The sequence below is a fragment of the Dipodomys ordii genome, unplaced genomic scaffold (assembly GCF_000151885.1).
Source record: "Dipodomys ordii isolate 6190 unplaced genomic scaffold, Dord_2.0 Scaffold103, whole genome shotgun sequence".
Classification (NCBI taxonomy): domain Eukaryota; kingdom Metazoa; phylum Chordata; class Mammalia; order Rodentia; family Heteromyidae; genus Dipodomys; species Dipodomys ordii.
The window spans coordinates 1,400,521-1,415,473 of record NW_012267319.1 but is presented as its reverse complement, the minus strand read 5'-3'; the positions used below and the strand labels follow the sequence as shown (position 1 = coordinate 1,415,473).

Below are 14,953 nucleotides of genomic sequence, written 5' to 3'. Positions count from 1 at the left end.
GGGGGCATAAGACTCCAAGTTCAAGCACCTAGGACCAGTATATATGCTCATGCATGTGAACACACACACACACACACACACACACACACACACACACACACACACACACAGCCTGAACAGGCCAGTGTTGACTAGGGATTGGGAGGAGACGGGAATGGGGAGAGGGAATCTCACAAGGAGGGCTGGGTGTGGCAGGGCACACACTTCCTCTCTGCACGTATGGAACCAACACATTGCATTCTACTTAATCATCTAATTAATATATGTCAATACTAATTTTAAAAGTCATCTCAACAAAGAACCCCACAAGGCTGTCATCACAGTTAAGTTTAAAAAAAGCAAAGGAAGCCGGTGGCTCACACTTATAATCTTAGCTACTCAAGAGACTGAGATCTGAGGATTAAGTTTCCAAGACAGCCCGTGAAGAGAAGTCCTCGAGACACTTAGCTCCAATTACCTATCAATTAACCATAAAAAAAAAAGCCAGATGGAGTTGTGACTCAAATGGTAGAGTGCTAGCCCTGAGCAAAAAGCTCAGGGACACAGAAGGTTGTAGGCAAGTAGATTGTGGTCTGAGATGGATACAGGCCAAAATAGGGCCAGGTTCTATTTGGAAAATAAAAGCAAAACAGCGTTGGGGGCGTGGCTCGGCTGCAGAGTGCCTGCCTAGAGAGCATGAGGCCCTGAGTTGAAACCCCAGTGCCACAAAAGCACCACAAGCAAGCAAGCAAAAGATTGTAACATTCAGGTCATTTCCTCCTCCAGACCTATTGTTTAGGACTGAACTGTTCTCTGCTGAGACTCTGTGTACACGGAAAAATAATCTTGGGAGTTATGAAAGCTTCCATCCCGGGTCTTTTCTAAGTCTAGGGGCCTCTTCTATCCTTAGAGGTCATCTGGATTTGCTATCTTTGATTATACTCTCTGTGGATAAACCGAGGCAGATCTCTGGGTCTCTGCCCGACTGCTAACTTCCCTATTTTTAAACATGAGCAGCAACCAGATGATCCACTTTTCAACCCGCAGCAAGAGAAACTCACAGAGGAAAAGCTGCCCCAATCCGGGATGTGTTTCAAGTGGTAAAGCTGAAATCTACACAGCTCTGGGGTGCTAAATGTCTCCATCTATAAAAAGAGATGGATGGTATTTCAGAAGAGAGCGGATAATTCAACACCATGAAGGGACCAGCTCCACACACTTGGCTGGGGCCATGCCAGGGAACGAAGAATGCTTCAGGGCCCAAGCCCTGCTTGGAACCAGCAGTGGAGCGGGGCAGAGCTGGGGCAGAGCCGGGGCGGGCCGGGGCAGGGCTGGGGCAGGGCTGGGGCAGAGCTGGGGCAGAGCCGGGGCGGGCTGGGGCAGAGCCGGGGCGGGCCGGGGCAGAGCCAGGGTGGGCCGGGGTGGGCCTCTAGGCACAGCCTCCATCGCTTCTCATGCCAGGTTCTGCTGCAGCTGCTTTAGGGGCTCCCCACAAGAAAGGGATTGGGGTAGGGGGAAAGGGGGTGTTGTAAGAGCAACATCTTGGGAACTTTTCCAATACCCAGTATGGCCTAGCTGAAAGGGGCCAGGGTTGGAGTGGTAGCAAGAAGGTCAACCGTGCGCCTTAAGAGAACCTAATCAAGGGCTCTGCTCCCTGGTCCCCCAAAAGGACACTCACCTTGCAAACAGTTATTCAAAAAACACAAATGATTATAAAGCCAAATGTCAAAGCAACAATGAGAAAGAGAAGCTCCCTTCAAATCTTGGCCTTGGCCATTCTGTGGGTGCTGCCCGCACTTGCACTCAGTCATTCTGATGGGTGCTGTACGCACTTCCTCCTCTCCTACTCAATCATGAGCACACAGTGTAACCTTCACAATCCAGTTATTCTAAGGTCCTGGAGTCGAACCCAGGGCCTTAGGAATGCGAACCACCTGCTGTACTATGGAGCTATGCCTTCAGTGTTTTCTGAAAGAGATAAAGTCTCTCAATGTTACGTGATCTTTCTTTAGTGATCTTCCTGCTTCTGCCTCCAGGAAGCTGGGACTGCAGGCATGTACCACCATACTCCAGTAAACTTCAGTTGTTAACGACACAGCTCAGCCCAGAGGTGAGAGCTTCTAGAGCAGAAGTGGACACAAGGGCCAGAGGTTTAACTACCAGGCAGGGCAGGATATTTGATCCTGAGGACCATGGTGTCAGGATGTCTGAGAAAAGTCTGGCTTCGCAGTGGAAGGAGCCAGGAAAACTACCAACAAGGAAACCCAGCTCTGCTGGAGGCCTGGGGAGGGCTGGGGAGAAGGCCGGAAGGACTGCAGTAGGAAGGGGAACCTCAAACCTCTGACGGCATCATCTGACTCAACATATCTGCAGCTTGGGGCAGAAATCCTGAAGTTCCTGGGGTCTGAAAAGATTCAGCAGAAATCGGTGTACACTCGCTTTATGAAAATGCTCTCCTAACTATGGTATGCTGAACTCACCTTGGGTGTAATTAGAAAACCCCAGCACCACTGACTGAAGATGAGCCTACCACCAAGCAAGAAACATCAGCCTATACAGAAAGGTCATGCCGGGTGCTGGTGGCTCACGCCTGTAATCCTAGCTACTCAGGAGACTGAGATCTGAGGATCATGGTTCAAAGCCAGCCTGGACGGAAGTGTGTGTGTGACTGTTGTCTCCAATGAACCCACAAAAAGCCAAAAGTGGGTGGAGGTATGGCTCAAGTGGTAGCCATGAGCAGCCTTAAGCAAAAAAAAAAAAAAATTTCAGCAAGATTGTGAGTTTTTGACTTCAAGCCCCAGTTCTGGAACAGAGAAAAAAGTATCTAAGGATAAGTCTTCATCAATGAGAGAAAAACAATCATCTGCACAAGTTTCTATAATGACATCCCAAGTTCAAATCCCAGTATCCTCTCAAAAACATTAAAAGAACTTATTAGCAACATAGTTGGAAAGATTAATATATAAAAAACCCTCTACATATTTGTGAAACAACCATCTATAAATAATCTCTTTCGTAGTAACAGCAAGAACTAAGAAGTAGCTAGGGCTACCTGTGGATGAAGTCTTTTTGAAGAAAACCACAGAACATTTCAGCATAGCATATGAGAAGATGCCCATTTTCTTCTCAAGTCCATGTACAACTCATATCCATGTGGAACAATCTAGAATGATGTAATGTTGAGCGATGAAATCAAGCTGAGAAAGGACTCACACTGTGCTGTAGTCCTCACATTTAAATACAGAAAAGGGAAAAATAGCTGACAAACCAATCACCCCACAGGGTTCTGCTCTATGTATATGGCGGACAGCTTTTAGGGGGACCACCAGGACCCTAGCTTCCTGGTGTTTAACTCATGTCTGCTTCTTCCATTTTATAGCTGCAGTCGCTATGGTGGCTCATCATGGCTAGGGTTAGGTTATAAAGGCTGTGGCTCTCTTGTCTTTCTCTGTCCAGTTCAGGCATACTCTTGGGCGACCAGGTGTCCAGTCCTTAGGATGTCTGGGAAGTGGTCATATTCTCATGACTGTGTATCGGATGCCAGTTGGTGACAGGTCATGAGGAGAACTTAAGCCAGAGCCACCAGCTCCACATGAGGAACCTAAGCAACTCCATTTCACTTAAGACCCCCATCTCAGTTCTGCAGCTTAACCCTTGACCCACGTCAGCCCCAAGGCTAGGAATTAGGACAGCAAGCCTTGCACAAGCAATTCTCGGAACCACAGATGGTGTTTTCTCAAGACAGCAGGGCAAGGTATCTGAAACTCCAGAGCTGCCCCTCCTGGGGTCTGGTGACCGTGGTCTAAGCCAGACACCCTGCAGTTTAGCTCGTCCTCCAGAACTGCCCCTCCTGGGGTCTGGCGACCATGATCTAAGCCAGACACCCTGCAGTTTAGCACCTATCCTCTTGAGACCCCCCGGTGGTGCAAGCCAACCAGTTTAAACTACATCAGCCCCCTTGATCTAACCAACAACTTGTTTCTGGTCCTTTCCCGCTTTATAGTGCGCCAATCATACTATAGAGTTGTTTTATGATTTTCCCGCGGTTTGTAGTCATTTGTTACAAGAAGTTATGATGTATGCAAAGCCCCTGCCTTCCCTAAAAAAGTGTATAAAAAGTGCTGTGACCCTGGGCTCGGGGCCTCTCAGCGTCATGGGCTGCTGCCAAGTACGCGGGGAGACCAAGCTTGAGCTTGCAAAAAAGACTCCTTTGCTTTTACATTGGTGACAGTCTGGTGGTCTTTTGGATAAGGATTTCCGAATTTGGCTTTACACACATGCCTCTATTCCTGACCTCCGGAAACCTCACCAGGGGCCTAAATCCATGGCCGCCAGAATCAATGGCTGCATAATTTGTGAGTTGTTTGGGGGACAGATACTATACAGCCATAGACCATGAAGAAGAAGTACCTTGGCTGAGGAAATCATCAAGTGCAGGGAACACATTTTCACCTTGTGATGAAGGTGATCTCAAGGACGAGGATGGGGCGTTAGTTATACTTGTTTTTATTCCTGAGACAAACTTTTCAAGAAAATAGGCCGAAATAACATCATTTCCTTTTCTCCCTCCTTCCTTCCCTCCCTCCCTCCCTCTCTCCCTCCCTCCCTTCTTTTCTTTCTTCCAATTTTATCCCAGGGCTTGAACTCAGGGCTTGGGTGCTGTCCCTGAGCTATTTTTTGCTCAAGGCTAGTGCTCTATCATTTATACTACAGCTCTACTTCCAGGTAACTGGAGACAAGAATCTCACAGGCTTTCTTGCCAATCATCATCCTCAGATCTCTGCCTCCTGAGTAGCTAGGATGACACGCATGAACCACTGGCATCCAGCTTCAGCATTTTTATATATGGATGTTATATAAGTATGCACAGTTGTGTACTTAGACACCTTGGATTGAAATATTATGTATATAAAAGACAGATTGAATCTTTCCCTATGTGGTAAAGTATAAGAGTTATTTACCTTGTGCTAGATATCACAAACAGTCTAGAGACTACTTAAGAACAAGAAGGATGAGCATGGGTTATAAACACAGAAGGGGCTTGGATGGACATCTGTGAATTTGGGAACCTACAAGGGCCTTAGAACCACTTCCTCAGTCACTAATTTAATTTGAAGAGTTTATTTATTACTTATAGCATTTTATAATTAAAAAAATGAAGACTTAGAAAAAAGGAACAAACCAGGGTCTGTTTTCACAGCTGGTAAAAATCAAGTGTTTTGGGGCTGGGAAGGTGGCTCAGTAGTAGAGCGCTTGCCTTGCATGCTTGAGGCCCTGGGTTTGATTCCTCAGCACCCCATAAGCAAAAAGAAAAAAGCCGGAGGTGGCGCCATGGCTCAAGTGGTAGAGTGCTAGCCTTGAGCTGAAGAGCTGAGGGACAGCACCCAAGCCCAGGGTTCAGGCCCCATGACCGGACCCTTCCCCCCCAAAAAAAAGAGCTAAAAATCAAGTGTTTTAAGTACCCAAACTTGAAATATATTTAACAAAATGGATAGCCAAAAAAGAAAGAATTCAAGATGTGATTGAAGAAAGCAGTGTTTCCTTGCCTGGATGCCCAATACCCAGCTGCTTAGGGATGTATGTTCATTACATTCTCCACAGTGAAAGACCATGGACCAGGTGACCGGCTGTTGCCATAGTAACCCTTGCCTTAATGGTATTTAACAAGAGAACAGAGATTATGGGCAAAATTGCTTTAGTTCTTAGAGTAAAATATTCACACTTGGGAAATACAGTGACATTTTAGGCCATTCAGTGTTATTTTCCACCAGAGAAAGGCCTTGTCAATAACAGCCTAACAGACTAGAAGAGTTAACCTACCCTGAAAAAGTAAGCATTCACTTATGTGAAGATTAAAAATGGGCCGGTTACTGGTGGCTCATGCCTGTAATCCTAACTACTCAGGAGGCTGAGATCTGAAGATCTCAGTTCAAAGCCAGCTCAGGCAGGAAGGTCCATGAGACTCTTATCTCCAATTAAGCACCAGAAAACTGGAAATGGCTCTATGGCTCAAGCGGTAGAGTGCTGGCCTTGTGCTGAAGAGCTCAAGGTCAGTGCCCAGGCCCAGAGTTCAAGCTCCACGACCGACATTAAAAAAAAAAAATTAAAAATGGGCCAAGTCTTAAAGATTTCCCAATGTGCTTACCACAAGAAGTCAAGGGAATCCACATCGATGTTTACAAGCTGTTTCACGCATGTGTGTTTGTGGGCATGGGTGGTGACGCCTAAACAGATTGAGTTGGCCTAAGAGTCCAGCTATGGTTTTTCCTCTTAATACCGTCCTCCTCCTGTCTTCCCTGTGTATGAGGCTCTGGATTGCATCTCTTAACATCCAAAGAATGAAACAAAATACAAATCTGGGGGGGCTGGTGGCTCACACCTGTAATCCTAGCTACTCAGGAGGCTGAGTTCTAAGGATCTCAGTTCAAAACTCGCCCAGATATGAAAGTCCATGAGACTCTTATTTTCAATTAGCCAGCAAAGAATCAAAAGTGGAGGTGTGGCTCAAGTGGTAGAGCACCTACCTGCAGTAGAAAAGTCAAGCAAGAACATAAGGCCCTGAGTCAAGACCCAGCATGGACAACACGCAAAGAGAAGCACAAAACCCAACAGCACTTCAACAGCAGTTGCCACACAGACCTTTCTATTATCGGTGTGGGAAGCCACGTCCAGCTTAACAGAAGACATTTGTAGAGACTAATGTTCCTAACCATTTGCCGTGTGTGAGCACAGGGCTAACTATGAGTCAGCTCACTACACTACCTCCCAACTTGTTTTATTGATAAGAGCCAATCACTTCCTTAGGCATAAGAGGAGAGATCTGGCAGCCAAGGAGCCTCTGCCATTGCTCCAGGCCGGAACACTTCCAGGCTGCCTCTGGCGCCGGCCTCCCCCCCCCCCCCCGCTTCTACTCTTACCTGAGCATGGGCTTAGAGCGAAGCCCAGTCTCTTCCGAGCTCTGTCAAAGACCACATAGAAGCCCTCCATCACTGTCGCCCCGATCACCAGCGCGTTGGTGGAAGGTGAGATGCCGAATCGGTAGCACTCATAATTCAGGCCAGCCCCCATCATGGGCTGAATGTAAAGCTGTTTAAGAGGAAAAGCATAAATCAGGCAAGATTGCAAAACACTGGAGATCACTGGCCTTGTCAGAGCTTTCCAGGGGCAGGGAGAAGAGGGCAATACCATCTCTGCCACGGAGGAGATTAGATCCAAAGTGTGACAGAGGTGATAAAAACATGGGACCACCACCTATACTTTACAGAGGATATATGGACAGACAGACAGGGTCTATCCTCCTGTCTGTGCATGGTCAAATGGGCGCCACAGATGAGCAGCACTTCCTGTGGGTGAGCAGGAAGCAAGCAGCTCCTTCCCGGAGAATAGTCCTGGAGGAATAACCGGCCATTGTGGGGCTGTGTGCAGCAACGTCTGTAGGCAAGGTGCCGTTCACCTCTGCCTTGGGTTCCTGGAATCCTGGCCGGAGCAGGACCTCAATGAGCTGTGTTTTAAATCAATCACTGCTAAGCTTGGAAGAGGGTGCATAGAAAAGATACAACTTTTTCTTTTTTTTGGTCGGTCATGGGGTTTGAAGTCTGGGCCTGGGCGCTGTCCCTAAGCTCTTCAGTGCTCTACCACTTAAGCCACAGCACTACTTCTGGTTTAGTTGAAGAGTCTCATGGATGTTCCTGCCCAGGCTGGCTTTGAACCTCGATCCTCAGATCTCAGCCTCCCGAGTAGCTAGGATTACAGGCACCAGCACCCAGCTAGACTTCTTTTGAAGACCCACTTAGGAAAGGTGGGGCTGGGCTTAGCTGCTACAGAGGCACCTATACTGAAGGTGTTTTTAGGTAGGGCCCAGGTATGCTCAAGTCCTCTCCCCTCCTCCAACTCTTTTTGAAGGAACTATTCCCAAGAGAAATCCAGTAATTGCTTATCAAATATGATGCAGTAGACACTGAAGCAAGCTATTAGTCAGTGAAGAGCAGACAAACAGAATCTGTATCTTTCAGTTTGTGTCCAGGAATCTCCAGCAAGAATTCCAGACTAAACTTGAGTGTGTGTGTGTGTGTGTGTGTGTGTGTGTGTGCGCGCGCGCAAACGTGCGCAGGTACAGGGGCTTGAACTCAGGGCCTGCACACTGTCCCTTAGCTTATTTGCTGAATGGTAGTGTTCTATCACTTAAGCCATAGCTTCACATCTGGCTTTTTGTTTTTGTTAATTAATTAGAGATGTGAGTCTCATGGACTTTCCTGCTTGGGATGACTTCAAACCAGGATCCTTAGGTCTCAGCCACCTGGGTAGCTAGGATTACAGGCATGTGCCACTGGTGCCCAGCCTAGACCATACATTTGAAAACACATTAGAATATTCCCTCTTGCTGGGTCTCAGAATAGTGGTATTTTGACAGGTAGTAAGCATTTTTAAGGTTATGTGAAAAGTAAAATCACAATTCCCTGTGGGCGGAAGCTCTGTCTGCTTAAAAAAAACACAAAAATACAAAAGACAACAAACACAAAACACAAAACAGAGCTGGGTGCCAGTGGCCCACGCCTGTAATCCTAGCTACTTAGGAAGCTGAGATCTCGGTTCAAAGACAGCCCAGGAAGGAAAGTCCACCAGACTCTCATCTCCAATAAACTACTCAGTGGTACAGTGCTAACCTTGAGCACAAAGAGGCTCAGGAACAGCACCCAGGTCCTGAAATAAAAGAAAAGAAAAGTCAAGCCAAAAAGGTTCAATACTTGTGATTTTGGAAAATGTAATATGTTGAAAATAAGCAAAACTTAAGATACTTGGCCTTTGACCTTTCATCTGCACTAGTGATCATTTGCCTGTTGGTTATGGCTGGTGATCTTGGTGATAATGTTCATCCTTGATATTAAGAAGGGGGATGCAGTGCGGGCAGGCAGAGCCTCACTGCCAGGAAATGACTCCACAGCGCCACCACTGACAGGATCAGGAAGTGCCGGTCCTGGGACCTCCGGCTTTCTTTGCCATTCTCCTCAGCAGGGCTAAGCAAGGCAAATGGAATGGTGATGTGCATAAGGAACTTGGAAAAGTGGTCCAGAAAACAGAACTATAAAACAAACATGCAAGCTGGGTGCAAGTGGCTCAGGCCTGTAAGCCTAGCTGCTCAAGAGGCTGAGATCCGAGGATGAGGATCAGAGTTTGAAGCCAGCCCAGGCAGGAAAGTCCATGAGACTCACATCTCCAACTAACCGCTAAAAAGCCTGAATTGGAGCTGTCGCTCAACTGGTAAAGCACTAGCCTTGAGCACAAAAGCTCAGGGGCAGTGCCCAGGCCCTGCGTTCAAGTCCCAAGACCAGCACATGCACTCATGCACATCCACACAACACACACTAAATCAAACATGTAAATGTGTCAAAGTCATAGTAAGAGTTATAAGGAATTCTTCCACAGAGATAGGCCAATGAAGTGAAATGCCCACAGACTTCCCCGTGGTACCCTGGGGTCATCCAGGCCTAACAGCAGCTGAAAATCCCCTGTGCAACTTTAGCTCTGATGGCCCTTATCGGCCCTGGACAGAGAGATGGTCTTTTCCCCTCTGAATTTCCACTTTTTCCTCCTGTGTCTCATGAATCTCTGTCTCTGTCAGCCAACCCCCACAGCACTAGTGTACCAGTAAGTGCTTACACCCCCGTGCCCTCAGACGGGTCACTAAGCCTGGTTACAAACCACGGTGATAGAACAATGTCCCCATGCTGCTGTTAACTGAACAAAGTGTCATTAAAATCATATTATATGAAAGAATTTGACAATTTATCATTCTAATATTACTTTCTGTAGTGATCCAGGGTTAGTACCTTCTTCTGAAAATGTCTTTGGCAAGAATGATTCTTTCTCCCTTATAGCAAGAGAGATGAGTACAGAAAGGGCCACTGGATTTGTTCAAAGTGGTCTCGGGAGCCCAGGGCAGGTGCATTGGTCACAGCATGTCCTCTGAGAAGCTGTGTTTTCCTTCAAATTCTTAATCCTTGCCTGCTAAGGCCTCTCTGTTTCTCAAATGTGTAAAGGGGGAGGTATTAACATGACTCTTCTCATCTACAATTGTTCTCCCTGGAAGCAGAGGTATGGCTCAAGTGGTAGAGTGTCAGCCTTGAGAGAAAAAGCCAAGAAAGAGCACAAGGCCCTGAGTTCCAGCCTCACTACCAACACACACACACACACACACACACAGACACACACACACAGATACACACACACACAGAGACACACACACACAGACACACACAGACACAAACACACACACACACACAGAGACACACACGCACAGACACAGACACACACAGACACACACATACACACACAGAGACACACACAGACACAAACACACACACACAGAGACACACAGACACAGACATACACACACACAGAGACACACACACAGACACAGACACACACAGAAACACACACACACACACTCGAACACTAGACTTTCATACACAGTGAGACCAAAGGAGGAGGCTCTCAGGAGAGGAACACAAAGGTGTAATACCTATGTGCATCTGATCATATAAAATAATATTTATTGAAATGAAAAAGGAAAGAGGAAAGGGACGAGAGCCCTGTGGTGGCTGTAGAGGGAGCAGCGTGTGAGGCCCAGGTGAGGACGGAGGGCCTGGGACCAGATGGCTGAGGGAAACAGACCCTGGTCTATTCGGGTGGAGTCTTAGGATACAGGAGGCACTGTCGATACTGGTGTTACCAGAATATGATACATTTACCCCCAACTATCCATCCTCACCCATCCTCAGGGTCTGTGCCCTCTCAGTGTGGCCCCCGGAGCTTCCCCATTGCCAGGAGAGAGACGGTGTCTGAACCCCCGAGCTGGGCTGGCCGTGGGCTCTTCTGGAGGGCCTACAGTGTTGGCAAGGCACCAGCTCTGGGCAGGGCAGGACTCGGGTGTCCCCTCGGAGGTGCTTCCCTCTTTTAGAACCCTGTTGTCACATGACCAGCCTGACCTCTGGAAATGGGAAGGAGGCCCAGCCCACCGTCAGCTGGTCAGAGAACCATGTGAGCTGGTCTGGCGAAGCAGGGCATTAGCCAGTCCTGACAGGGCCCTGGTGGTGGGGTCTGTGGCCTCGGCTGTCTGAGCAGGCGTGGTACCCGCAGGCCACCCGCGATGGGCACTGGTCTCACCTGTGCGGCTTCGTGCACCGAGGGCCTACCTGCGGCAGGATGGTGATCCGGAAGGACTGGCTGGAGTTCTCCTCCCGCAGGTAGATGGAGATCTTGGGGAAATAGGACCAAGGGGTTTCCGAATTCGTCCAGCATGCCAGCTGGGCCCCGGTCCAAAAGCCGTCCGAGAATTCTGGAATCTAGACAAAACAAGATCTTGTGAAAAGCAACCGCCAGTCTGGCACGAAAACAGGAAATAGCTCTGGGCTCGCCCGGCGCCCTCACCAGATGCCCACAGGGATGAACAGCGTTTCCTTTGGGTATCAGTCCCTGGGAGAGGAACGAGGTGCACAAAACACGAACGACAAAAATCGCTGAGGCACACCGGGTGTGGGGTGCTGTGGGGAGCGCGTGGGGCGCGTGGGGCCCCAGCGGCACGGCATGGGGCCAGGGTGGTAACATCATGCCTGCCCTTAACAGACGAGGAAACCAGACGCAGAAGGGCGAGCCCACTTCTCCCTCCCTCCCAACCATCCCCCTCTCTTCATCCCGCCCTCCCTACCCGTCTTTCTGTTTCTCTTCTCTCCCTCCTTCCCTCCCTCCTTCTCTCTTTCCCTCCCTCCTTCCTTCCTTCCTTCCTCTCTCTCTCTTTCTTTCTTTCTTTTCCTTCTTTCCTTCCTTCTTTCCCTTCCTTCCTTCTTTCTTTCCTTCCTTCCTTCTTTTCTTTCCATCCTGAGACTTGAACTCAGGGCCTGGACACTGAGCTTTTGTGCTCAGGGCTAGTGCTGTACCAGTTGAGCCACAGTCCCACTTCCAGTTTTTGTTTTTGGTAATTAACTGGAAATAAGAGTTTCACAAGGTTTTCCTGCCAGGCTGGCTTTGAAGTGGGAATCCTCAGATCTCAGCCTCCCGAGCAGCTAGGATTGCAGGTGTGAGGCTCCAGCACCTGGCTCTACTTCTCTCTTTAATTAGAAAGGAAATGCAGAGTGTCCCCCGCCAGCCCTGCAGGTAGAAGGAGCAGAGCAGACTTCCACACTTGGAGGAGGCTCAGGGTTGCCTGCAGGAGGCACAGCACTGTGGGTCACTTCTTCCTGACGCAGGCTCGAAATGCAATCATGGAGTAATTATAGATCAGGCACACAAGTGTCATCAGCTCCTTCCTGCTGCCTTGGGCTTTTCTTAAGTCATTCGCTGCTGAATGCATGCGGAGATGAGCTCAAGTGTGGTGCCTTGGCCCGGTGCCAGCTGCCTGCGCAGGACGCGGCCCAGGCCTGGCGGGAGCTGGCAGCACACCTCACACTCTTGGACAATATTTACAGTTCAGAGCGTTTCAGAGTATAGCTGGCTACTCGTGCCAATTCTGCAGAACTTACTACTTCAGAAACAGGCGTAAGGTGGGTGCCAGAGGCTCATGCCTATAATCTCAGCCATCCAGGAGGCTGAGATCCAGAGGGCTGCAGTGGGAAGCCAGCCCAGGCACAAAAAGTCTGGGACTTTAAACTAGCAAAAGTCAGGCTGGAGGTCTGGCTCACCTCCAGGCACCAGCCAGACAAGCGAGTGGAGCGGGAGGCATTTCAACAAGTATTACAGTTTCATGGTGTTGAGAGGCTGAGCTGGCACTGGGAAAACCAGGTCAATGCTCTGTTTTTGGCCTGTGACCCTGGACACAGCTTCATGTACATCCTGGTCATTCTGCTCTGCAGGCTGCTGACTGGCTGACTGCTCTTTACTTCTTGAGGTTTTTGGTTGGGGTCATCTAAAGCTCCCTCTCTGCTGCCATCTCTATCCAAGCCACATCTCTCCACCCTCTCTCCCCGTCAGCCATCTTTGGGCCAGCAGACCACCAGCCCCTGTGGGCGCCACCCAGACCTCGTAGGAAACCCTGGCAAAGCCACCAGAGTGCATAGATACCTTGCAACCATTTACCAAGTCAAAAGAAATGTTTATCTGGTACCTCCAACAGGAGTAGCACTGTGTTTGCAATTCAAACAGAAGCTCCTGATTGTCAAGTGCCTGCCAGAAACTAGCTTGGGCCATTTCACGCCAAACCCTCTCAGGGATAGTTTAACTGCTATGTCCAGCTTGGAGGAAGGTTTGATGAAGGGCTGGATGGTTTTGTTTTCAAGGTCATCAATGCACTCCCCGCCCCCCTCAGAGCCTCACATTCTGGCTTGCGTTTTCTGCCAAAGGCTGGTGCTCTAACACTAAAGCTACACCTTCACGTCTGGCTTTTTTGTGGTTAGATGGAGATAAGAACTTTTCCAGGCTGGCTTCGAACTGTGATCCTCAGATCTCAGCTTCCTGAGTGGCTAAGATGACAGGGTGTAAGCCACCGGCACCTGGCGTGTAACTACAATTTTACTGGTGATTACATTTACCTCAGATAAACACTGCTACAACAATGGAACTGTTATTTGAAATAACAATAATTTCGGCCCACTCAGAGCCCAGCCCTCTGAGTGGAAAAGAAAAACATTTATTACAAGTGCACATCTAATGCTAAGCTTGTGGCACCATTAACACTGAAAAAATCCCACCAAAATGTTCAGAGTTGCTGAAAACATGCAGTGCTGCTCCCAGGGTGGGATCCAAGCCACTGTGCTGGAAGCTTCCAGAACAGCCGGAGAACTTACCAGGGATGTGCGGGCCACGGCTTCCACCACGGCATCAAACACCTTCTGGGGCAGGCGCAGCAGCGTGGTGCCGCTGTCCACAATGGCCTTGTCTGCGTTGTACTGGAATGGGGAGGGGACGGCCCTGAGCGCCCCTGTACCCCCTTCCACGTCCACCCCCACCGCCCTTGGCACACCTGTCCTGTACACGCTCAAGCCTGTGGGGGCTGGCAGGCAGCCACAGGACTCGGAGACAATGTCCACAAATGAGGAGCTGAGGCTCAGGGGTCGGAGGGCCATGGCCCAGTCCCCAGCTGTCCCCAGCCAGAGCCCTGGGCCACCCTGATGTCACCCGCGCTCCCTGGCCCAGGACAACAGAAGGCCCGCTGTCTTCAGGGCCTAATGACACACAGAGCCAACTTACACATGGCACAAACCCAGCGTCTCCTGACTTCCCAGTGGGGAAGATGGGGGGACTGTTTATCCCACCTATACACACGGGCCTGCGCCGCCTTGCATCATGAACCCCTGATTTACCCGCAATGGAGCACTTGTGTGCCAGCCAGGAAGCGGGAGCACTGGCTCAGGCGGGCAGGTGGGCAGGCAGGCAGACAGGCCGACAGACAGACAGACAGGCAGGCAGGCAGGCAGGCATACAGACAGGCGGGTGGGCAGGCAGGCAGGCAGGCAGAAAGACAGGCAAGCAGGCAGGCAGACAGAGAGGTGGACAGGCAGGCAGGCAGGCAGAAAGACAGGCAGACAGGAAGGTGGATAGGCAGACAGGCAGGCAAGCAGACAGGCAGGCAGGTGGACAGGCAGGCTGGCAGGCAGGCGCAGACAGGTAGATAGGTGGACAGGCGGACAGACTGGTAGGCAGGCAGGCAGGCAGGCAGGCAGGTAGGTGGACAGGCAGACAGACAGGCAGTGACCACACACGCACCTCCCGGCAGTCCAGGTTAAGGCTCTGGCCTCCAATTTCCAGTTTCAGAATCTCTATTTGGTAGTACCACTCCTCCTTGATGGGGGTATACCAGATGTCTCCTTTATATAAACTTGGTTCAATCCCACCCAGGACCTGGGGAGATACACGGTCATGGTGTTAAGAGGATGAGCCCACAGACGGTCACGTTTCCACTGAGAGGCTGGTGCTCCTAGGAAGGACTTCCTTGGGACCAGGATGTTGACCTTTTTGTGATGTGAAGTAAATCAAGGTGCCTAGA

The 14,953-nt window shown here is 49.6% G+C and overlaps 1 protein-coding gene across 1 annotated transcript in view; it reads right to left on the bottom strand.

Moving 5' to 3' along the window:
* Window positions 1–14,953, bottom strand: part of Bace2 (beta-site APP-cleaving enzyme 2) — a 33,653-nt gene that overhangs the window by 3,119 nt on the left and 15,581 nt on the right. The window contains exons 5-8 of the mRNA XM_013027341.1: window positions 14,674–14,808; window positions 13,755–13,856; window positions 11,172–11,321; window positions 6,897–7,065 (exon numbers count right to left, since the gene is read on the bottom strand). Coding sequence (XP_012882795.1) covers window positions 6,897–7,065; window positions 11,172–11,321; window positions 13,755–13,856; window positions 14,674–14,808 — 556 coding nt within the window. The remainder of the gene's footprint in view (window positions 1–6,896; window positions 7,066–11,171; window positions 11,322–13,754; window positions 13,857–14,673; window positions 14,809–14,953) is intronic.